The sequence below is a fragment of the Pelophylax lessonae genome (assembly GCF_965119305.1).
Source record: "Pelophylax lessonae genome assembly, chromosome: 5".
Lineage (NCBI taxonomy): Eukaryota > Metazoa > Chordata > Amphibia > Anura > Ranidae > Pelophylax > Pelophylax lessonae.
In genome coordinates this window covers 87,159,190-87,182,823 of record NC_138772.1, presented here as the reverse complement: position 1 = coordinate 87,182,823, position 23,634 = coordinate 87,159,190, and the positions used below count along the sequence as shown (strand labels likewise).

Genomic DNA, 23,634 nt, shown 5'->3' with positions numbered 1-23,634 from the left:
TTTAAATCATATTCCTGCTCAGATTAGAAATTCAGTGGCGTATTCCACTTGGGCTGGATATCAGTCGGCCTGGTCAATGTGGTTGGCTTTTTTAGGTAGTGTTGGAAAAGAGCAGGATGCTTTTTCCGAAGGCTTGATTTTATTGTTTTCAGATGGTCTGATGCAGGCACAATATTCTTGTGCGCATATACAAAAAATTTTAGCTGGTATATTTTTCTTTTTTAAATTGCATAACTTACCTTCGTGTGCTTAATTTTTTTCTGTTAAGCAGGCGGTGAAAGGATGTAGAAAAACAACTTTTAAGAAAGATGGACGCTTGCCACTTACGCCTCAAATTTTGGGTAATTTGTGTGAGGCTGCTGATAAGGTTTGCTATTCACAATTTGAGACACTTCTGTTTAAGACGGCATTTTCGCTTGCATTTTTTGCTGCCTTGCGGATTTCTGAACTTGTTGGCCTTAAGCAAGATAATGTACAAGTTTCCCAAGGAGAGGCAAGGATTTTTTTGGGAGTGTCAAAAACTGATCAATTGGGAAGAGGGGTTTGGATTACATTACATAGGATTCGGGATTGTTCATATTGTCCTGTAAAGTTATTGGATAAATATAGTAGTAGTAGGCCTCCTGGGGAATTGGGTGCATTTTTTGTGCATGCATCTGGTTCATTTTTAACTAAATACCAGTTTGACAAAGTCTTTAAGCTCTGCCTTGTTCAGTTAGGTTTACAGTCACGTAATTTTACTTCCCATTCATTCAGGATTGGGGCAGCGACTGAAGCTGCTAGAGTAGACCTAGATGCGGCAGTTATTAAAAAAATGGGTAGGTGGAAGTCAGACTGTTACAAGTTGTACATTCGACCCTAATTGTGTTATTTTTATTTTCCTAGGTGGACAAAGAGTGGTCTGGATTGTCGGCCACTCCTTTATTTATTGGGCGCAGCAGAGGGCGAGACTGAGGGTATACACGGAAAATTTGGGCCTGGATCCTCAAGAATATCAGGTTCTGTGGTGCGGTAGGAGAGGAATGATTTGGGATGATTTTCTGGCTGAAATTTGCAGGCTTTCCCAGATTCTTCCCTCTCCAGATGTGTTGGTAGTACATCTAGGAGGGAACGAAATAGGCCAGGTTAAAACATTAGATTTAGTTTTCCAGATTAGGAATGACCTTTTTAAACTTAGCATAGCATCCCCACATACGGTCGTGGTCTTTTCAGAGATAGTGCAGAGACTGAGGTGGGTTTCCTCGCCTTCTCTGCGCCCCTTTGAGAATATAAGAAAAAGGATCAACAGGGCTTTAGTTAAATTGTTTAAAATAATTGGAGTTTTGACCTTTAGACATACAGAATTGGAGAATGGTTCGGAAGGATTGTATAGATTTGATGGAGTGCACTTGTCCAATATAGGATTGGACATTTTTAATAATAATCTTGGCTCATGTGTGGAAATGGCCGCGGTGGTGGGTGTTGGTGACAGAAGGGGTTAATGCTTCCCCCCTTCTGTCGGTTGGGAGTTGTCTTTGAAAGAAAAAATCGTTTTATTTATTGATGCAGCCTGAGCTGTAATGGCTGGGTTGTCTGGAATTTTTAATAAAATATTTTAATTCATTATTTATTGATATTTTTAACCAGTAATAAACGGCTGCGGCCAAGTTTTAAGCCAAGTTTTTCTGGGTCATTGTCTTTTTTTACATATATAGGTATTTATATAAGTTTTAATATAATTTAAAAGTTAATATCAAAGATCCTGACTACTATCCCATATGGTGGGTGGTCGTAATGTCATAGCTGATGGGTGTATATTGTGGTTGGATCAGAAATTTATCACTATACCTACAGTATGTGCTACAGGAAATGCTGTTCTTGGAGGCTCTAGAATTCAGACAAACTAGTTTATATAGCCTCCCCAGTAGTGGCACCCATTGTCATAATGGTTTTATGATTCATTTTATTTTGGCTTTTAACATACACATCCAATAAATGCTACACTATGGAGACTTCATCTGGCTCCCCATGAGCTTTATTCACCACAGCTACATCTGGATGGTGCGAGTTGCTAAACAGCCTTCCCAGCAACAGATGGCGGATCTACACTGAGTGCGTGTTTGCTGCTGTAACGGCAGCCAGCTTTTCTGGTGTGTGTGTGTCCATTTTACAGGGGTGTGGTAGATGATTCTGGAGCACTGTACTGGACCACTTCTTCACTTTTCAAGTCACCACCAATTTTTTGTGCAGCATCTGAACTTTGTGCTTTCACCAATAAGTTTATATTGCTGATCCCATCATAGGACTGTGCATTTCAATCTATCTTTTTCACTTTATTGTTTTTTTATTGTTGATTTTCATTCAAGATTGGACTTATATATACAGTATCTCACAAAAGTTAGACATTAGACATTAATGACTGTGTGTTGAGTTATTTTGAGGGGACAGCAAATTTACACTGTTTGGCTCCTTTCACAAGGCCCGCTCCGTCGGCGGACTCCATGCTGCTCAGCGGGGGATCAATACACTGATCCCCGCTGAGCAGGCAGTTGACATCTCCCTCTCCACTCTGTGTGTGGAGAGGGAGGTGTCAGAGCCCCGCTGCTCTTTATGGGGAATCAGATGAGAGTGGACCGCCTGTCCGCTCTCATCCGATCTCATCTGATCCGATCCCCTGGACAGATGGAAAATAGGGTTTCCATCCATCCGGATTTCATGGACAGGATCAGATGCGGATGGCAGCGGGTGTCAGCGGACATGTCTCCGCTGACATCCGCTGCCCCATAGGGGTGCATGGAGGATCCGATCAAATCCGCCTAAAAAACTGACAGGCGAATCTGATCGGATCGTTCGTGTGAAAGGACCCTTATACAAGCTGTACACTCGCTACTTTACATTGTAGCGAAGTGTCATTCCTTCAGTTTTGTCACATGAAAAGATATAATAAAATATTTACAGAAATGTGAGGGGTGTACTCACTTTTGTCAGATACTGTATATATATATATATATATATATGTATACTGTATATATATATATATATTTTTTTTTTTTTTTAACTTTAGCACTTTTTTGGACTTTATTTTAATGTGTTCATTTATACCACAGTATTCACATTTCATTGTTGTTCATTCATTTTAAAAATGATCAAATAGCACAACAACAACTGCAGACTCACATAATAATGGCTCATTGTGTACGTATTGTCTTGCATGTGACATTTCCCATCATGTGGCATAACTACTCCTCCTAACTTGCCATCACCAGCAAAATGGAAGCCAGCATCGGTAGAAAACACCAATAAGCGTGTGACATTCCTCCATCCAATGTGATCCTAAAATAAAACACTACAGCATGAAGGACATATTTTCATGGCAGAAATAAGCAATGCTCATATGATTATAGAAATAGGAAACTGTCATAATCTTCTGTGTGTGTAGTAATGCCACCATGACAGTGCTATAAGGCTAGCCCGAATGACAGCATATAAGATTACCAGTGCCATTCTTTTATATAGTATGGTAATGATGTATACAGGGCTTTTTTTCAACTGGAACTTGGTGGAACTCAGTTCCACCACCTCTGGCTCAGGCCTTCTGCTCCCTGCTCACCACTATCTCTTGTAAACACAGAAATCCGGCTTCTCTGTTTACAAGTGACAGCTTGTCTCCCAACAGCTGAGTTCAGGATGGGGATAAGAGAGATGCAGGTTCCTGGGGTGCAGTGCAGATGCCAACACCCCCACTGGATGATCTCCCTAAAAGTGAAAGTGGCAGAGCCAACTACAGTGTGCGAGGAGGTACAAGATACTGATGCTTCAGTGTAATACAGCAACAAATGTATGACATGTAGAAGCTAGTCAAGCTATTTAGGAGGTGAGGAGAAGATGGGGGCAGTGGAGGGGAGGTTGCATGCAGAGGTCAGAGCTGAAGAGGGGTGAAAGTGAGATGTGGATGGGGAATGCAGAGGTAAGCATCTGTGGAAGAAAGCTAAACTCTGCACCCTGTGTGTAGCGCATCTGAACTCTGCACTCTGTATGTAGCACACCCCCGAACTCTGCACTCTGTGTGTAACCTCTCCCAAACTCTGCACTCTGTACATAATGCACTCCTGGTATTAAATACCCCTTTGACCCTCCCACTGTTAGAGAAATTTGACCACACCCACTTTTTGGTGCAGTTTGGAGGGTTTGTGTGTGTGTGTGTGGGGGGGGGAGGGTTTTGGGGGGTCGTAGTTGAGTTCCTTTACCTATTTTCTGGGGAAAAAAGCCCTGGCTCTATAAGTACAACAATGTCTAAAATCAAAACAAATGGCCCTCCCTGTCACTCTGCCCCCTCCATGTCACTCTGCCCGTGGTAATTAATTTTTTAGAGGTATTTGACAGGTGGTGAAATACGTTATGTTTTCTCCTCACTACCTATTCTTAACCCTTGAAAACCCATGCCACTGTGCTGTAGCCATGTGCATTGCACACAATTGCAGCACAGCCCTATTCAGTTGAATGGGTTGAGTTAAAGTGGATGTAAACCCTCTCCTATACCCAGTTAAGTGAACAGCCTCAGATGACACACAGAGATGAAACAAATGTACACTGTGTGAGGGCTGATTGGAGGGGAAAAGCAACCCCCCCCCCCTCCACATAGGCAGAGGAAGGAAGATACTTGATGGGCTGTGCTGTGACTGAACTAGCTCTCTGCTAATCTATTTATAGCACCCACCGCAACTCAAATTTTCAGTTGCTTTCATCTCCCATCTTGGAGAAATTATAGGAAGTTATCATGCTGATAACAGAAGAACAGAGCAGCAGAAAGACACAGGACTTAATGCCTTAAGAGAGAGATAAGCAAACACTACAAATATCTGTGCCCAGGTCAAATTTCATGAATCAGGTTTACATCCACTTTAAGCAAGTGCAGTGCCGTGCATCACTAAAACGTTCGGGTTTGGTTGGAAGAAAAGGTGGCAACCCTAGCAGAAAGGCACACCAGCATGATATGTCACTGTATTTCTGGCATGATTAACAATGTATTTTTGGATTTAACAAAACTGATATAACAAAATGCCTCCAATGGCATAGTAATCAGACCAAACGGGAGCAAATAAGAGCAGTCCATTGTTATGGTTTACACAAACTTCTGCAGTAGGAAGGATTGAAAGCATTTAGGTGGGCTTATCATTAAAAACATTGAACTAGAACATTATGTGTAACAAAGTGGTGAGTTATTTTTATAAAACACATGTAAGTGCAGAAACAGTTTGGTTCCAATATGTACAATACACTTTCTTCAGTACTTACACCACACACAGCGACTTGCATGATGGCATCAAATCCACCTTCTGGGGAATCCAAATTACCAGAGATCTGCTGCTTGCCTACTAGTTCATTGAAAAGATTTCCATTATCTGTGAGGCTGAGTACATTCTTGTAACTGAACGGACTGGTACATTGCTGATCGGATGTGCAGGGGTTAATGAGTTTAGCAGGAGTAGTACTAATATATGGCATGGCTGTCTTCTCTACAAAAGACCCAAAACCTGAAGTAAAACAAACAGTATAAAGTAAAATTCAGTAAATTTCCAACATATAAAGGGCAACTTACAGTATATCAAACAAACCAAGTTATTTTTGAGAATGTGGAACTCTTCTCATCTCACATACAAAGCATAACTGTTAAAAATTGTGAAGTCATAAGGCCCGTACACACGTACCGATTGTCGGCCGTAAAGATTCGGCCGACGACCGATCGGCCAATTGTAGGCTTGTTAGTATGATGCTTCCGACAGCCGACAGCGCACTTTCGGCCGAAAAGAATCTGTCATGCAAGCATTAAAATTTTTGTTGGCCAACACCAGAACGCCGATTGTTCGCCAGTCAGTACAGAATTCGGCCGTCAGATAGCAGATTTGCAAGACTGGGCATGCTCAGAAAAGAAAAAAGACAAGGGAAGTTAACCATCACATGACATCACTTCTGCAGTCAGCTGTTGTTGGCCGACAAAATTCGTGTGCAGTCTTTTGCAGTTTTCAACAGACACGACAGCCCTGGACAAAAGACGGCCGATCATTCGGCCGACGATCGGTACGTGTGTACGAGGCTTTACACTATAGTTTTTTGCTCTGTACAGAAACACAAGTGTACTGTATATTAATTGTGTCAAAATAGCCACACTTGCCCCTTTTGCTGCAGTAAAAGGAAAATAGATTTCAAAAAAGTTCCCATTTATTGCTATGGAGCTAGATCAAATCCAAACACAGTTTCCTAAAATATAGGGAAGATTTAATATATAGGTAGGTAAAAGAAGGTAAAAAGAAGCAAGGCACCTCTAAGTGCAGTAACTCAGGTTTTTATTGTCAGGTAAAAGATTAAAAGAAAAATTAATATGCACATATGAGAAAATTGTTGCAAAAACAACGTATTTTCAATCAAACCAGAATGATAAAAGAAATAAAGTGCTGAGTGAGGTGAAAAAAGTCCAAAGTGAAAAGCCTCTTCGAATGAGAAATCTTCAGGTAAGTCCATAGGATTTCAGACTGCAATCAGGGTAATGGTAATTCACTTATTTAACCCCTCGAGTGCTGCATGCAGATCCCCTGTGTGCACACAATATGGTAGCTGCTTACCAGATACAGAATATCAATGGGCTCATAGAAACAAAGCTTCGGTAGCCAAACTGTGGGATGCTCATCAATACAGCAAGTATCGCTTCAAACTAAAGACAAAAACGCCACTCTTTCACCACGCCGGGATTCGGCAGTAGCTTCCAGCGTCAGCCACAGACTCTCCGCAATAGCACCAGGAAAACCAGATGGAATGCAAATAGGAAACAGAGCAGCCGAAATAGGAAATAGGAAACATTTATTTAAAACAAATGGTTGCACTTACATTTAGATGATAAAAAGTTCGCTAGACAGACAGATTGTTGTATGGATTGCTCAGCCGCCTGCAGGTGGACCGAGCAGCGTGACGATACAGCCCTCCACCAGCGTTTATGTTTTAAATAAATGTTTAAAAGGTAGTGCACTATTGGCTGCTCTCTTTCCTATTTGCATTCCATCTGGTTTTCCTGGTGCTATTGCGGAGAGTCTGTGGCTGATGCTGGAAGCTACTGCTGGATCCCGACGTGGTGCAGGAGTGGCGTTTTTGTCCTTTGTTCGAAGCGATACTTGCTGTATTGATGAGCCTCCCACAGTTTGGCAACTGAAGCTATGTTTCTATGAGATCATTGATATTCTATATCTGGTTTGCTCTGTTTCCTATTTGCATTCCATCTGGTTTTCCTGGTGCTATTGCGGAGAGTCTGTGGTTGACGCTGGAAGCTACTCCTGGATCCCGGCGTGGTGCAGGAGTGGCGTTTTTGTCCTTAGTTCAAAGCAGGCCCGGACTGGGACAAAAAATAGGCCCGGGCATTTTAGACTGAGCAGCCCCAGAGGGGGGGGGGGTGGCGGGGACGTGACGGGGGGCGTGGCATTCGTCAGGACAGTTGATGACAGGATTTAACGTTCCAGGATGTGTGGATTCGATTACAGTACCTTTTTTAGTTTAATCTGACAGACTGGGTCCAGTTTAGATCAGAGCTGCCATATGATGCTGTTTTCTTTTTGTCTTACTTTAACCTCCCTGGCGGTATGATTATTTCAGATTTTAGGTGCTGAAAGCGGTACCATTATTTTGCATGTAATTTTTAAGGATGGGCAGCCCAAACCAACTATTTATATATGATTTTTTTTTACTGTGCGTTCTTCTTTATACCATCTCGGGTATGATAAATTTTGAAACACAAAATCCTAAATGATATTATAATAAATAACTATAAAATAATAACAAATAATAATATAATAATAATAATAATAATAATAATACTTTTTATTCAATAAATTATAGTAAATAACGTAATCAAAACCACTGACATTTTTTTTGGCCAAACAAGGATGCAATATTAGTAGTCATATTGCTTCAGTAAACGTCTCGGGTATGGAAAATTTTAAAACCGGGTACAGCGCAAAGTCCAACGTCCTAATCAGGACAATAGTACCACGTTTCTTTACGGATTTTCCTTCCACATCCTTGTGGGTGCAGGCTTCTTTTCCGTTGGTGGAATGTGGTCCATAAAGTGACGACTGGTCAGGCATTCAGGGTTCACAACAACAGCAGCACGGCGTCCGGATCTATTTACAGCCGTTGGTGTTTGGTGCCTAAGAAATATCAGTTCGGCAATTTTCCAAACAAAGTCAGCATGAACTACAGGCCTGTCACTCTTCTTTTTTAGGAGAATAAATGCGTTCCACAAACACTGCTCAAGAAGATGCCTGAATATTTTTTTATAATATTTTTTTTGTTGTTTCCGCATTGCCGGATAAAAAGTCATGGCCTAGTCAGCTCTGTCCACACCTTCCATGGTGTTATTGTAATCCATCACCAGTTGTGGTTTTATTACATATTTTCCACCTTTTATGTGTACCATGAGAGTAGAGGTGTTGTGAATGGTACTCATTAGGCACACATCTTTTTTGTCGTGCCATCTCAGTGCCATCATTTTGCCTTTCTGCCAGGCAACTATTTCTCCTGCCTTGAGCTTTTTGTTGGCAAAGGTTGGGGGAATGTCACGCCAGTTAGCTCTAATGGTCCCATACGCATCCGTCTTGTTTTGAAGAAGGAACTCATAGAGTTCTGGAGACGTATAAAAATTGTCTGTGGTGACACAGTACCCCGGATTCAGCAATGGCTCAATCAGTGTAACTGAAGCGGTTGCATTCCATAACTGCTGAACATTTCATTGAATTTGGTTCCTTTCCCGGTGTATAGGACCGAATTCCAAATGTATCCAGAGTTGGATTCACATAGCATGAATGACTTTATGCCAAAGCGTGCTCTCTTGGACGCAATATACTATATCCAGCTGAGTCTTCCTTTGCAGGCCATTAGACTTTCGTCAATACAAATGTCTCTATCTGGCACATAGGACTGCTGGAAATTTTTCAAAATCATTTGATAAACGTCCCAAATATTTTTGAGTTTTGGAGCTGGATGAGAAGTCTCGTCAAATTCATCATTATTTGCAAAGTGCAAATATTTCATGATGAGCGAAAATTTGTATTCCGACTTCACCTTGCCAAAAAAAGTGGCCAGTAATTTGTTGGTGGTCCAATACCACTTCTGCAGGGGTTTCCCCACCACTCCCTGCAGAATAATTAGGCCCAGAAACATCCAGATGTCCTTTTTGGTTCCCACATCCTGCTCCATGAAAACCTGCAGCTTGTTGCTCCTGGTACCAAATTTGTTTCCACAACAATCTTTTCAATAACCTCATCGGTCAAAAAGAGTTGGAGGTATGCCAAGGGGTTGTCATCCTCAACATCCACTTTGATACCAGGTGCTCCAGTAAACGGGAACCTTCGGGCGCACTGCAGTCAATCGAGCACCAAGTCCACACATTGTTGGGCACAGTCGCAGGATCAAAGCAAATGACAAATAATAGTAGCGCAAACAACCCTCAGTCCATTCAGCCAAAAAATGCAGGAAAAATGATGTTAAGTGCACCAGGGATCCAAATTTCCGTGATGTATATGAGGATCACCACTAATCCACCACCAAGTGCCAGGGATAATATAAGATGGCAACTCACCAGACCACAATGCTCATTAACTCTCGAAAAATTAGCAATCGCACGTTTTAAACAGCAGTGTGGTCCAATTGAGTCGCAGGATCATCGCTGAAATCGCTTTCTGCGTCCGATGACGAACTTCCCCACGAATCTCTATCACTCCATTCTGCAAGCAATTCTGTATCGCTGTCGCTGTTTTCCAGCAGGTCAAATACCGCTTTTGAGGTGGTGGTGCGCTTTTTTGATGCCATGGACGCTCTGCAGTATCCAGACACAAGGTACAGGAAAAATGCAGGAAGGGCAATGGAGAAAGCACTGGGAGGGCAAGCTAAGTTCAATTTATTTTAGTAATCTAATCCAATAGGATTACGGTGTATCAGTGTGTTTGTGTTTTTAACTTTTTGAATTTGCCGCCTTTCCACCCCCCTGTGAGCGTCACGTCGCAGGAGACGGAAGCCGGGGCACACAGAGCATCGGGCGGAAGATCCGGCTGCTGCACACTGCCCGGATACATCACTGGATCCTGGGGACAAGGTAAGAAACCCCTCTTTCAGGATCCAGCGATGCTTCTGGCGGTACCCCGAGTGTGGCTCGGGGTTACCGCTTTTGGCACTGAAATTTAACCCCGAGCCACACTCGGGAATACCGGTAGGGAGGTTAAATCCTGTTTTGATGGTGGTTAAGTCCTAAAAATAGTATGAAGCAGCACAAGATGAGGCTTACTCCAACCAAGGGGTAGACAACCTTTTTGGGCACAGTGTGCCGAAAAATGTTTTCAAAGAAATTGGGAGTGCCAGATACATAAAAAACAACTGTCAACTTCATATAAAGTAAATGCTGTAAACCACTTGAATAATAGTAAGAAATCAACTGAGCTTTGCACCTTCACACATCAGATCAGTCCCAATTCCTGCACCTTCACACATCAGATCACCCCAATTCCTGCACTATCACACCTCAGATCACCCCAATTCCTGCACTATCACACCTCAGATAACCCCAATACCTGCACTATCACACATCAGATCAGCCCAATTCCTGCACTTTCACACCTCAGATTAGCCTCAGTTCCTGCACCTTCACAACTCAGATCAGCCCCAATTTCTGCACCGTCACACCCCAGATCATCCCCAATTCCTGCACCATCAAACCTTAGATCATCCCAATTCCTGTACTTTCACACCTCAGATCAGCCTCAGTTCCTGCACCTTCACAACTCAGATCAGCCCCAATTCCTGCACCATCACACTCAGATTACCCCAATTCCTGCACCATCACACTCAGATTACCCCAATTCCTGCACCATAACATCTTCAGAATACACAAAAGGCAATGCAGCTAGTCACTCACAGGTGTCAAAACAGTAGGAATCAGCAGATTCCTGCCCTTGCCATTTGCATTGTGCCTAAACGTGTGTGCAAATGTAGCCTTGGAACAAGGTTTGTGACCAACTACTTTAAAAAAAAAAATTAATAGACCCTGTTATAAAGTGCAGTTCCTTTTAAAACCTCTAAAGTAGTGGTTACAAAGCCGGTTATAAAGCATGACTTCTAAAGCCAGATATATTGGAGTACTCACAAAACCAGTTATTACAGTAAGCAAAACTCCTCTATAACTGGCTCTGTGAGTAATGCTTAGTAACTGGCTTTGTGAATACTGAAAAGCCAGTTATAAAGCATTATGCCTCGTACACACCACTAAACTGACTGCTCAGGTCGGAGCCGCTGTACTAACAACCCAATGTTAGTACAGCGATTTCCCCTGCTAAGATTTGTGTTCTGACCGGGGGACAGACACCCCCCCCCGCCAGAACACTCTGGTCAGCACTCTCAGCCATTGGCTAAGAGCACTGATCAGGAGTCGCTTGGCAGACCTTTTTTGGTCACAAGCTTTCGACAGAAGCCAACCAAATGGCCAGCTTCTGTCAGACTGGATGCCGTACACACAGGCTGAAGCCAACCGACATGTGGCCCAGTGTGTACTAGGCTTTATTCACAATTAACTAAATTAAGCCAGTTATTAGGAAAAATTCCTTTCTAACTGGCTCTGTGGATAATGCTTTACAACTGGCTTTGTTAGTACTGCAAATCCAGTTATAAAGCATCACTCACAGAGCCAGTTATAAAGGAGTGTTGCTTTATAACTGGATTTTTGAGTAATACTTTTAGTAGTTCTTCCAAAGCATGTTAAATACTTCATCCACAGTCAACTTTCTGCGTAGAACAGTCTCCCCTTTAGCTTGAACCAGGCACATGGCTGCTATGGGAGGGGAATATGACATGACATCAAGGGCAGCAAATTTGGGACAGCACACCTCTAAATTTTTCACCCGGGGCCAAACCCCGGCTGCCCCCGCGAGGCTCATGCGCGAACCGTGACCTTCAGTTCAGCGGTGGCTTAGAATGCCATGAAGCGGCTTGGCGGGCGGGGGAATGGTGAGGACTCCTTCAGCATACATCGGCACAGCCTCTTCCAGCCCCGGCCCACGGGGAAAATGCCCAGTGTGCCCTATGGCCAGTCCAGGCCTGGTTCGAAGCAATACTTGCTGTATTAATGAGCATCCCACAGTTTGGCTAACGAAGCTATGTTTCTATGAGCCCATTTATTCTCTGTATCTGGCTGCTCTGTTTCCTATTTGCATTCCATCTGGTTTTCCTGGTGCTATTGCGGAGAGTCTGTGGCTGACGCTGGAAGCTACTGCCGGATGCCGGCGTGGTGCAGGAGTGGCATTTTTGTTCTTAGTTCGAAGTGATACTTGCTGTGTTAATGAGCATCCCACAGTTTGGCTATCGTAGCTATCGTTTCTATGAGCCCATTGATACTCTGTATCTGCTATACACCTACCTTATTGTGTGCACACTGGGGATCTGCATGCAGCACTCGAGGGGTTAAATAAGTGAATCACCTTTACCCTGATTGCAGTCTGAAATCCTATGGGCTAAAGCCCCGTACACACGTACTGATCGTCGGCCGAACGATCGGCCGTCTTTTGTCCAGGGCTGTCGTGTCTGTTGAAAACTGCAAAAGACTGCACACGAATTTTGTCGGCCAACAACAGCCGACTGCAGAAGTGATGTCATGTGATGGTTAACTTTCCTTGTCTTTTTTCTTTTCTGAGCATGCCCAGTCTTGCTAATCTGCTGTCTATCGGCTGAAATCTGTACTGACTGTCAAACAATCGGCCGTTCTGGTGTTGGCCAACAAAAATTTTAATGCCTGCACGACAGATTCTGTTCGGCCGAAAATGCGCTGTCGGCTGTCGGAAGCATCATACTAACAAGCCTACAATCGGCCGATCGGTCGTCGGCCGAATATTTACGGCCGACAATCGGTACGTGTGTACGGGGCTTTACCTGAAGATTTCTCATTCCAAGAGGCTTTTCACTTTGGACTTTTTCACCTCACTTGGCACTTTATTTCATTTATCATTCTGGTTTAATTGAAAATACGTTGTTTTGAAACAACTTTCTCATATGTGCATATTCATTTTTTTTTTTTATGCTTTTTAATCTGTGATTAATTTTTGTGTCACTATATAGTTTATGTATTTGATCACTTTTTTATTAGCGCACGTCCACATATCAGTTTATTTTTTATTCCAAAAGTTCAGGAATTCAGGTGCTGCTTTTACTATTCGGGTTTAGCGCATCTATACACCTACCCAAAAGATTAAAAGCACTTACAAAATAGCAGGCTGTAGCAGGTAAAAGAGAGCTAAAGTCATCCAAGATGCCACCCGGAAGCTGCTCTATATGCGGACATCCAGAGCTCTGCTTCCTGTGTGGGCGTTCTCTAGACAGCGTACGGCATCGGGTTCCTAGCAACTATGCAGAGACGCGAGCGGCCTGTATCCGATGATGCGGGTGAATGGACGGATATATGTTTCAGAGAATGCGCGGCTCTTTCGTCAGACCTCACGCATGCTCCGAAACATTTAACCGCACATGCATGCCATACACCTAGAGAATGCCCACACAGGAAGCGGAGCTCCAGATGTCCGCACATTTGAGCAGTGGCCCTTCAGATTCTGGATGGCATCTTGGAGGGGAGGGAGGTCTGATGAAGGAGCCACGCATGCTCCGAAACATGTAACCGCCCATCTACCCGCATCATTGGATACCGGCCGCTCGCGTCTCTGCATAGTTGCTAGGAACCCAATGCCGTACTCTGTCTAGAGAACGCCCACACAGGAAGCGGAGCTCCAGATGTCTGCACATCAGAACAGTGGTCCTTCAGATTCCGGATGGCATCTTGGATCACTTTAGCTCTCTTTTACCTGCTACAGCCTGCTATTTTGTAAGTGCTTTTAATCTTTTACCTGAAAATAAAAACCTGAGTTACTGCACTTAGAGGTGCCTTGCTCCTTCTTTCATTGTGAACTCCTGAACTCTGCCTGCATTGACCACAGCTTGTACCTGACCTTGCTTCTGCCTGTACTCATTGCTGCTACTCTGCTGATTGTCACCGACCTGGCCTGTAACCTGACTTCACTTCTGCCTCTGCATCTGTACCTGATCTGTTAGCATGTGTATGACCCGTAACATCTGACCCTGTCAGTGTTCCAGTCATTACTAGATTTACAAGGTGAAAGCATCTGTCTGTTACCCACTGGTGCCTGTTCTCCATCTGCCTGCTAGCTACCTGTGGTTCACCTGCTTGCTGCCTCCAAGTGTTAGCCTGCTCCTGTTTACTGTTCATCAGCTGCTATCTGGCATCTTTGCATGCTGACAACCATCCACTGCCTGACTGGGAGATCCTGTTTAGCCCTGCAGCTAGCAAGACCATCAGGCACTCATGCCACTCTCCACTCCAGAACTACCTGTCTACTCTATCAGGGACCAGAGTCAGAGGTGTAAGAGAGGCCTTCCTCATCGTATCAGGCTCTTTTAACAGGTACATGATAGTAGGTTCAGACACAGTCCACTATGCCAAGGTGACCTAGACTAGAGTTCTGTACCAGTAGACTTGAATCAACACATAAATCATCAAAGTCAGCAATAAACATTGTATATGCATTGTTTGCATTAGGTTAAAAAAACGTTTTCAGTTTCTCTGTGCCCCCATTCCCCTGTGTGAAGGGGAAGAGAGGGGAGAAGAGATCAGCGCTTTGCATGGCTGCATCTATTCTCCCCTTGCATACATACTTACATACATAGTTAGTGAGGTTTAAAAAAAAGGATATGGTGCAATGTCCCCTGAGAGGTATCTCTTAGCATAAGCAATAGGTAAAGGTCTCTGTGTAACAGCTGTAAAGGACAGTCTTTAGTCCTAACTCTTCACGTTGGGTCCCATTTGTACCATTTGTGTACAAAAGAATGGTCCCAGTCAAGCCTGTAGATGGAAATAAGGCTACTAGATGGCTGTATGATCAATTCCTAAGGAGCTCAGTTTCTCTACCCATTAGATCAGCCTTTTCCAACCAGGGTGCCTTCAGGTTTCTTCAGGGGTGCCCTGGCAAAATGCCTAACAATTGCCCAAAAAATGTCTATAGGCCAGAGTGGATCAAGCCTGTCTTTTAGTTACACAAAGCCACAGGTTTTCATTGTTCACCATTACAACCTTCCAGCCACCAGCATCCTAACATCCAATGAAAGCAGTTGTTAAGGGGGGGATCTTGAACACTTGCACAGCATTCTTGTTTACCCCTCCCTGCCCCTCTCCATCAGAACTGGTATCACATTAGCTGAGTGAGGGAGAAGAGAAACTCTGGAACACTAGTCAGTATCAGTGTGCAAAGGTGTGTTTGCTTTGGAAGAATAAATCTCCTCTAATGTAGGATATCCTACTTGTGTTGATGTTGCTGCATTATGTTATGCTACTAGTTTAGTTTTTACATTTTCAAATGGGGTGCCTCAAGAATTGTAAAGGGTGCCTCGACTAAAAAAAAAAAGGTTGAGAATCACTACATTAGATAGTAAATCTCCACAGCAGCAGCTTACCAGTCCCAGTGATATTCCAGCTCACTCACACACAGCGATTAGTCCATTCTATGCTCTGCACCCAGGTGCCTCTGGCTGTTGGCACCCCCGAACTCAGCACTCTGGACCTTGCTCAGGCCATTATTATGAAGCATTGATGGTGCACATTGGACAGCAATGTGCACTCTCTGGGCTCCCTCGCAGCAAGAGAAAGTTGTGTCCTGTACAGCATGAGAAAACACAGATTTTTTCTCTCCTCCTGGCAATCTCTCTCTCTGGGAAATTCAGTTCAAAAGCTCTAGATGGCAGTAGTGTCTCTCCTGCCTGACTATTGAACTCTTCCTATTCAGCAGCTTCGTCCTCTTGCTGATTAACCAGCTCAACGCCATAGGGCAGCAGCTACAGGGAGCAGCTGCAGCCAGTGTTTCTCTCACTCTCCATTATTAGCGAAGCATCTGGCTACACTTCATATTTATGCATTTAGATGCATTGAGCAAGCCCATTAAAATTACCGTAATAGTAGATGTACAGATTTGTGTTTCTAAACAAAACGTCACAATAATAATATATATTAATATATTAATAAAAATGTATAAAAATACTCACAAATGTTGTAAGTACATGGAAATTTAAGGGATCTTAAAACCGCGTCACCTGAGCTTCAACAACCTAAATGACCAATTTCAAGGAATATACCCTCTTCATTAGAGCAAGCCTATGATGTAACTCTTACCTATTTTGAAATCTGACGTAATTTGTTTCATTTTCTCCATGAGAGCAGTGCCAAGGTTTTTTACATTCTCTAAATCATCTTTCATGGAAAATGACAGGTCCATAAGATAATACAAGTCAATAGGATAATCTTCTGCTCTTCTGAATGTTAAATTAAATGTCTGGGGCTCTCCTGTTTGCAAAAAAATAAATACAAATTAAAACACAAAGGGGTTGATTTACTAAAGATAAATAGACTGTGCACTTGCTCAGTTGCTACATAGCTTAGTAAATGAGCAGAAGCTCTGCTGACATCCATTATCCAATCATGTGCAAGCAAAAATGCTGTTTTTTTTTTAATTTTCCTTGCACATGATTGGGTATTCTTTTCAAAGTGAAGCTTTACCTCATTTCTTAAGCTCTGGAGCAACTGCATTGCAGAGTACAACTGCACTTTGCAAAGTCCACAGTGTATTTGCCTTTAGCAAATTAACCCCTATGTGTCAAGACATAAACATTATGCTCAGAACATATGTCGGCACCTGATCTTAGTTCAACTTTTAATTGCTGAGGTCTGATCTGTGTGATTTTGGAGTTCATAGAATTTCCTCTGGTCTTATTTGTTATAGGATTGTCCTTTAGCTTTCTCTTGCTTGCTCTGGGATTCTGAATGTCTTCCTCTGGACAGCCCTTACGTTTCAATGCAGCAATGTCATCACAGCGTGCAGATGTGGGCTCACCTTCTTGCAAAAAATCCTAAAATGAAACATAAAGTATGAAAATTAAAGTCATTGTAAAGTCTCATTTTTTTTTTTTTTTTAATAAGAAACATGTTATACTTACCTGCTCTGTGCAGTGGTTTTGCCTAGAGCGGCCCAGATCCTTCTTTTCTTGGGTCCCTCTTCGGCTCTCCTGGCCCCTCCCTCCTGTTGAGTGTGCCCACAACAAGCAGCTTGCTATGGGGGCACCCAAGCCGAGTCACAGCTCCCTGTGTCCATTTGTGACCTGGCCCTGCCCCCTTTCTCTCCTGATTGGCTGAATGATTTTGATTGACAGCAGCGGGGTTTCTGTCTCAGCCAATGAGTAGGGGAGTCCCAGGCAGCTTAGACACTCCTGCTGGATAAAGAAGGCTCGGGTAAGTAATAGGGGGCTAAGGAGGGCTGCTGCACAGAGAAGGTTGCATAGAATGCATTAAGATATAAAAAAAAACCTTCTGCCTTTACAATTCCTTTAAGGTATAAAGATTAAAATGCATGAAAAGAAAATCAAGTGCAGAAATAAAATTAACTGTATAAAATAAAAATGACAGTTTTTTGTTTTTTTTTATTCAAACAAGAACCTTATTCAACATCAACAACAATAACAGAAATCCAATGCCAGTGTTACAAATCATCATATACAATACATGTATACACATAATCAGAATCATGACATCCCATCATATATCAACATATACACATGTCTCACCCCTCCGCATCTCCACCCACCATCTCAACAAGTATCGTTTGTTTTGACAGTTTATGCAGCATGAATTCTATCATTATTTTTTCCTGGTTTATTAGTTCCACTAAGCCCAATGTTGTCAAGCATTAGCAGGAGGGATGAGCTTCAAGTTCGACTCAAACGTTGGATTGACTCGAACATTGGCTGTTCGCTCGTTCGTCATATAACGAACAAATGGGCTTCTTCGCGGGAAATTTGAGTTCCCGCCTCCATAATGCACTGAGCTTGCAGTGCATTATGTGATTGGCCAAAGCATGCACCCTGACCTTCATGGTTTGGCCAATCAAATCATCTCTGCCATGATTGGACAAAGGCAGGCTGCTTTTAGCCAATCATGGCTCAGGGGCTAAGTACACGCCCCACACTATAAAAAGGCTGCTCACACAGCAGTGTACATTGTGGGGGCGAGATAGGAAGTGGTTGAGGCAGGTAGAGGAACGTGATTTGTAGTTAATCAGACTTATCAGTCAGTTTATCAGACACTCAGTTTATCAGACAGTCGGTTTATCAGACAGTGCAGTGTAGTCAGCAGTGTAGTCTAGTTAAGACATTCAGTTAGGCAGGGAGAGAGATTGGTGCTTTTTACAATCTAAGAGATCAGATAGTGAAGTGTATTCAGCAGTGCATTATATATCACTAAGTTCTATATATATATATATATATATATATATATATATATATATATATATACAGTGCCTTGCGAAAGTATTCGGCCCCCTTGAACTTTGCGACCATTTGCCACATTTCAGGCTTCAAACATAAAGATATAAAACTGTAATTTTTTGTGAAGAACCAACAACAAGTGGGACACAATCATGAAGTGGAACGAAATTTATTGTATATTTCAAACTTTTTTAACAAATAAAAAACTGAAAAATTGGGCGTGCAAAATTATTCAGTCCCCTTAAGTTAATACTTTGTAGCGCCACCTTTTGCTGTGATTACACTTGTAAGTCACTTGGGGTATGTCTCTCAGTTTTGCACATCGAGAGACTGAAATTTTTGCTCATTCCTCCTTGCAAAACAACTCGAGCTCAGTGAGGTTGGATGGAGAGCGTTTGTGAACAGCAGTTTTCAGTTCTTTGCACAGATTCTCGATTGGATTCAGGTCTGGACATTGACTTGGCCATTCTTACACCTGGATATGTTTATTTGTGAACCATTCCATTGTAGATTTTGCTTTGTGTTTTGGATCATTGTCTTGTTGGAAGACAAATCTCCGTCCCAGTCTCAGGTCTTTTGCAGACTCCATCAGATTTTCTGGCTCCATCCATCTTCCCATCAATTTTAACCATCTTCCCTGTCACTGCTGAAGAAAATCAGGCCCAAACCATGATGCTGCCACCACCATGTTTGACAGGGGTGATGGTGTGTTCAGGCTGATGAGCTGTGTTGCTTTTACGCCAAACATAACGTTTTGCATTGTTGCCAAAAAGTTTGATTTTGGTTTCATCTGACCAGAGCACCTTCTTCCACAATTTTTGGTGTGTCTCCCAGGTGGCTTGTGGCAAACTTTAAACAACACTTTTTATGGATCACTTTTTATGGATATCTACTTGCCACTCTTCCATAAAGGCCAGATTTGTGCAGTATACAACTGATTGTTGTCCTATGGACAGAGTCTCTCACCTCAGCTGTAGATCTCTGCAGTTCATCCAGAGTGATCATGGGCCTCTTGGCTGCATCTCTGATCAGTCTTCTCCTTGTATGAGCTGAAAGTTTAGAGGGAAGGCCAGGTCTTCGTAGATTTGCAGTGGTCTGATACTCCTTCCATTTCAATATTATCGCTTGCACAGTGCTCCTTGGGATGTTTAAAGCTTGGGAAATCTTTTTGTATCCAAATACAGCTTTAAACTTCTCCACAACAGTATCTCAGACCTGCCTGGTGTGTTCCTTGTTCTTCATGATGCTCTCTGCGCTGTAAAGGGACCTCTGAGACTATCACAGTGCAGGTGCATTTATACGGAGACTTGATTACACACAGGTGGATTCTATTTATCATCATTAGTCATTTAGGTCAACATTGGATCATTCAGAGATCCTCACTGAACTTCTGGAGAGAGTTTGCTGCACTGAAAGTAAAGGGGCTGAATAATTTTGCACGCCCAATTTTTCAGTTTTTTGGTTGTTAACAAAGTTTGAAATATCCAATAAATTTCGTTCAACTTCATGATTCTGTCCCACTTGTTGTTGATTCTTCACAAAAAATTACAGTTTTATATCTTTATGTTTGAAGCCTGAAATGTGGCAAAAGGTCGCAAAGTTCAAGGGGGCCGAATACTTTCGCAAGGCACTGTATATATAGTACCTAGTGGTATATACTGCACTGCTGAATACTGCACTGCTGAATATATATAGGCACTTCAGTTTGTTTATATCAGGCATTTCAGTATCTATGGCTCAGTTCCGTATATAGCAGCAGGGCAGTATATACCATAAATGACTAGATAAGCCACTTAAATATATCTATCAGGCCATTCAGTATCTATCGGTCAGTTCAATATAGACCATACATTGATATATATATATATATATATATATATATATATATATATATATATATATATATATATATATAGGGCACCTGCGTAGATATTAGGCCGTTCAGTATCTGTCATTCAGTTCAGTATAGACCATATATTGATCTCTCTCTCTATATATATAGGGCACTTGAGTATATATTAAGCTATTCAGTATCTATCGGTCGTTTCAGTATAGACCATATATTGATATCTACATATATACAGTATATATATATATATATATATAGGACACTTGAGTATATATCAAGCCATTCAGTATCTATTGGTCAGTTCAGTATAGACCATACATTGATATCTCTATAGATAAATAGGCCACTTGAGTATATATCAGGCCATTCAGTATCTATTGGTAATTTCAGTATAGACCATACAATGATATCTCTCTCTCTATATATATATATATATATATATATATATATATATATATAAGCCACTTGAGTATATATCAGACCATTTAATATCTATTGGTCCGTGTAGTATAGACCATATATTGATATCTATATATCTATATATATATATATATATATATATATATATATATATATATATATATAGGCCACTTAAGTATATATCAGGCCATACAGTATCTATCGGTTGGTTCAGTATAGACCATATATTGATATCTTTATATATATATATATATATATATACACATTAAAACCTTGGATTGCGAGCATAATTTGTTCCGGAAACATGCTTGTAATTCAAAGCACTCTTATATCAAAGCGAATTTTCCCATAAGAAATAATGGAAACTCAAATGATTCGTTCCACAACCATTTATTCATAAGTCTTTCAGTTTATAGTCTATATACAAAGATTATAGCAATGTGATAGGTTGTGTCATCATAAAATGTCCATCCACAAATGGCGCCTCCACAAGGGGATTAGAAGCAAAATCCAGCAGGAGCTACAGAGTATAAAAGAGAAGAGAGGTGCCTCTAAGTGTAGCAGTATGGGGACATTTAATGAAGGTACAACATTTAGCAACTCACATGGTTGATGATTAAGAGGCACATCTAAGTATACAGGCATCCGGGGTAAAGCTGTCCACATAGACCATCTTCTGAACCACTGGCTCTCACCGATGTCAGTCTGCAATCGTGATTGGGAAGACTACCCTGCAGTAGAGTGATCTTAAAGCGAGACATTGAATTGCTCATGGAGCGCAGCGTGGAAGGGTGTGATGAAGATGGCAGTTCGGAGGATGGTCTATACGGACAGCTTTACCCCGGATACCTGCATACTTAGATGTGCCTGTTTTAACCACTTTACCACCATCAAATACCACCAAGCTTTCTTTTGGTGGTATTTGATCACCTGTGCGATTTTTACTTTTTGCGCTATAAACAAAAAAAGAGCATTTATTTTGAAAAAATAACAATGTTTTTACATGAAATTCCCCCCCAAAAAAATGTAAAAATCAAATTTTTTTTAAATTTTTGGCCAATTTGTTTTCTGCTACCTATGTTTGGTAAAAAAAATCGCAATAAGGGTATTTTGATTGGTTTGCGCAAAAGTTATTGCGTTTACTAACTAAGGGAAAGATTTCTGTCATTTTTGGTGTTTTTTTTTTTAACGCGTAATGGCGGTGATCTGCGATTTTTTTTTTTGCGGGACTGCGACATTGCGGCGGACAGATCGGACCCTTGACTGACATTTTTGACACTTTTGGGGTTACCAGTGACATTACTGCAGTAATCAGTGCTATATATATGCACTGTTACTGTAAAAATGACACTGGCAGGGAAGGGGTTAATTTTATTGGAGAGGGAGGGGTTAATGTATGCCTGGTGCTTACTGACGTGTGGGGGGGGAGGTGACTGAGTGACAGAAGGACAGATCGGATGTCCAGCTATGCTGAACACTCCGATCTGTCAGTCCCTGTCACTATGGAGATCCGCCCGCTCTGTTTACACAGGCGGGCGGATCTCCTCACTCGATTTCCCGACGACCCTGGCCCGATTCCCGCTGTGACTGAACACAGCGGGAGCGAGCCTCCGGCGGCGCGCGAGCGCCGCCCACAAGGGGCGGAGTCCAGCAACGTAGGTCTACGTCGTTGGACGGGATCGTGCCACATTGCCGCAGTAGCAGCAATGTGAGCAGGGTTTAAGTGGTGAATCATCAACCATGTGAGCTGCTAAATATTGAACCTTCATTAAATGTAACAATATTGCTACACTTAGAGGCGCCTCTCTTCTCTTTTATACCCAGTTGTGACATGACGCTACTTGTATATCAAGACATCGCTTGTATATCAAGTCAAAATTTATTTTAAAAATTTGCTCGTCTTGCAAAGCGCTCTCAAACCAAGTTTCTCTCAAACCAAGGTTTTACTGTATATATATATATATATATATATAGGCCACTTGAGTATATATCAGGCCATTCAGTATCTATCCGTCAGTTCATTACATATCAGCAGTGCAGTATATATATATTATATTTATCAACCAGTACAAAAAAAAAAAAAATTCCATATCATGTCCGAAAGGCCAACATGGAGAGGCAGACACTCACAGGCCATGAAAAGAGGGCAAGCAGCCTCTGTGTCCACAGTGAAAAGTGGTGGCCACAGACATGGTGTATCGCCCATCCTTTTTTTCCAGTGCTGGCCTTGTTATTCAGCCACAACATGCAGAAGAGTTGGTGGAGTGGATAACAAAGCCGTCCTCATCCTCCTCTTCCTCTGTCACCCAGGCTCATACTAGTTTGCCTTCCACCACAGCTGCCAAAGTAGCCTGTTCCACAGGCTCCTTCTCCACAGCTACTCCTTCTGTCGCCCCACCATCATGCACGGAGGAGTCACTTGAACTATTCTATCATTGTGTCAGTGACATGCTGCTGGAGGATGCGCAGCAATTTGAATTCTGTGATGTTAGTTTCCAGGTTGATGAAGGGAATAACCTGACCCTAGAAAGAAGGGGTGACAATGATGGACAAGAAACTAGCAGTCATGTTGCCACAGCTGCAGCATACTGCCAAGTTTGCTCCAGTGACGAGGAGGGAGGGGATGATGAGGTCACTGACTGTACTTGGCTGCCTGAGAGAATAGAGGAGGAAAGTGTGGGGGAGGAGGAGGAGGAGTTAGCACAACTCCAACGAGTCAGGATGTGCTCCAGGGGCTGCCAGAGGAGTAGCCAACCTATTGCATCACACTACAGAGCTCCACAGGTGCAGGGGGCTGCAAACTTCAAAAAGTTCATTAGTGTGGGCTATTTTTAACACATGTGGAGTAGACCGCAGTGTTGCTATTTGCAATATCTGTCTGAAGCGTGGCCAGAACACCAGCTGCTTGGGCACCACATGCTTAACAAGACATATAACAACCTGTCATGCAGCCTGTTGGCAACAGCTGGTTCTGTCACATCTGGCTACTC

At 42.4% G+C, this 23,634-nt stretch overlaps 1 protein-coding gene across 1 annotated transcript in view; it reads right to left on the bottom strand.

The window, feature by feature from the left end:
* Positions 1-23,634, bottom strand: part of LOC309555353 (integrin beta-1-A-like) — a 69,396-nt gene that overhangs the window by 34,747 nt on the left and 11,015 nt on the right. The window contains exons 4-7 of the mRNA XM_082257315.1: positions 16,752-16,965; positions 16,232-16,402; positions 5,275-5,513; positions 3,157-3,312 (exon numbers count right to left, since the gene is read on the bottom strand). Of these exons, the coding sequence (XP_082113441.1) occupies positions 3,157-3,312; positions 5,275-5,513; positions 16,232-16,402; positions 16,752-16,965 (780 nt within the window). The remainder of the gene's footprint in view (positions 1-3,156; positions 3,313-5,274; positions 5,514-16,231; positions 16,403-16,751; positions 16,966-23,634) is intronic.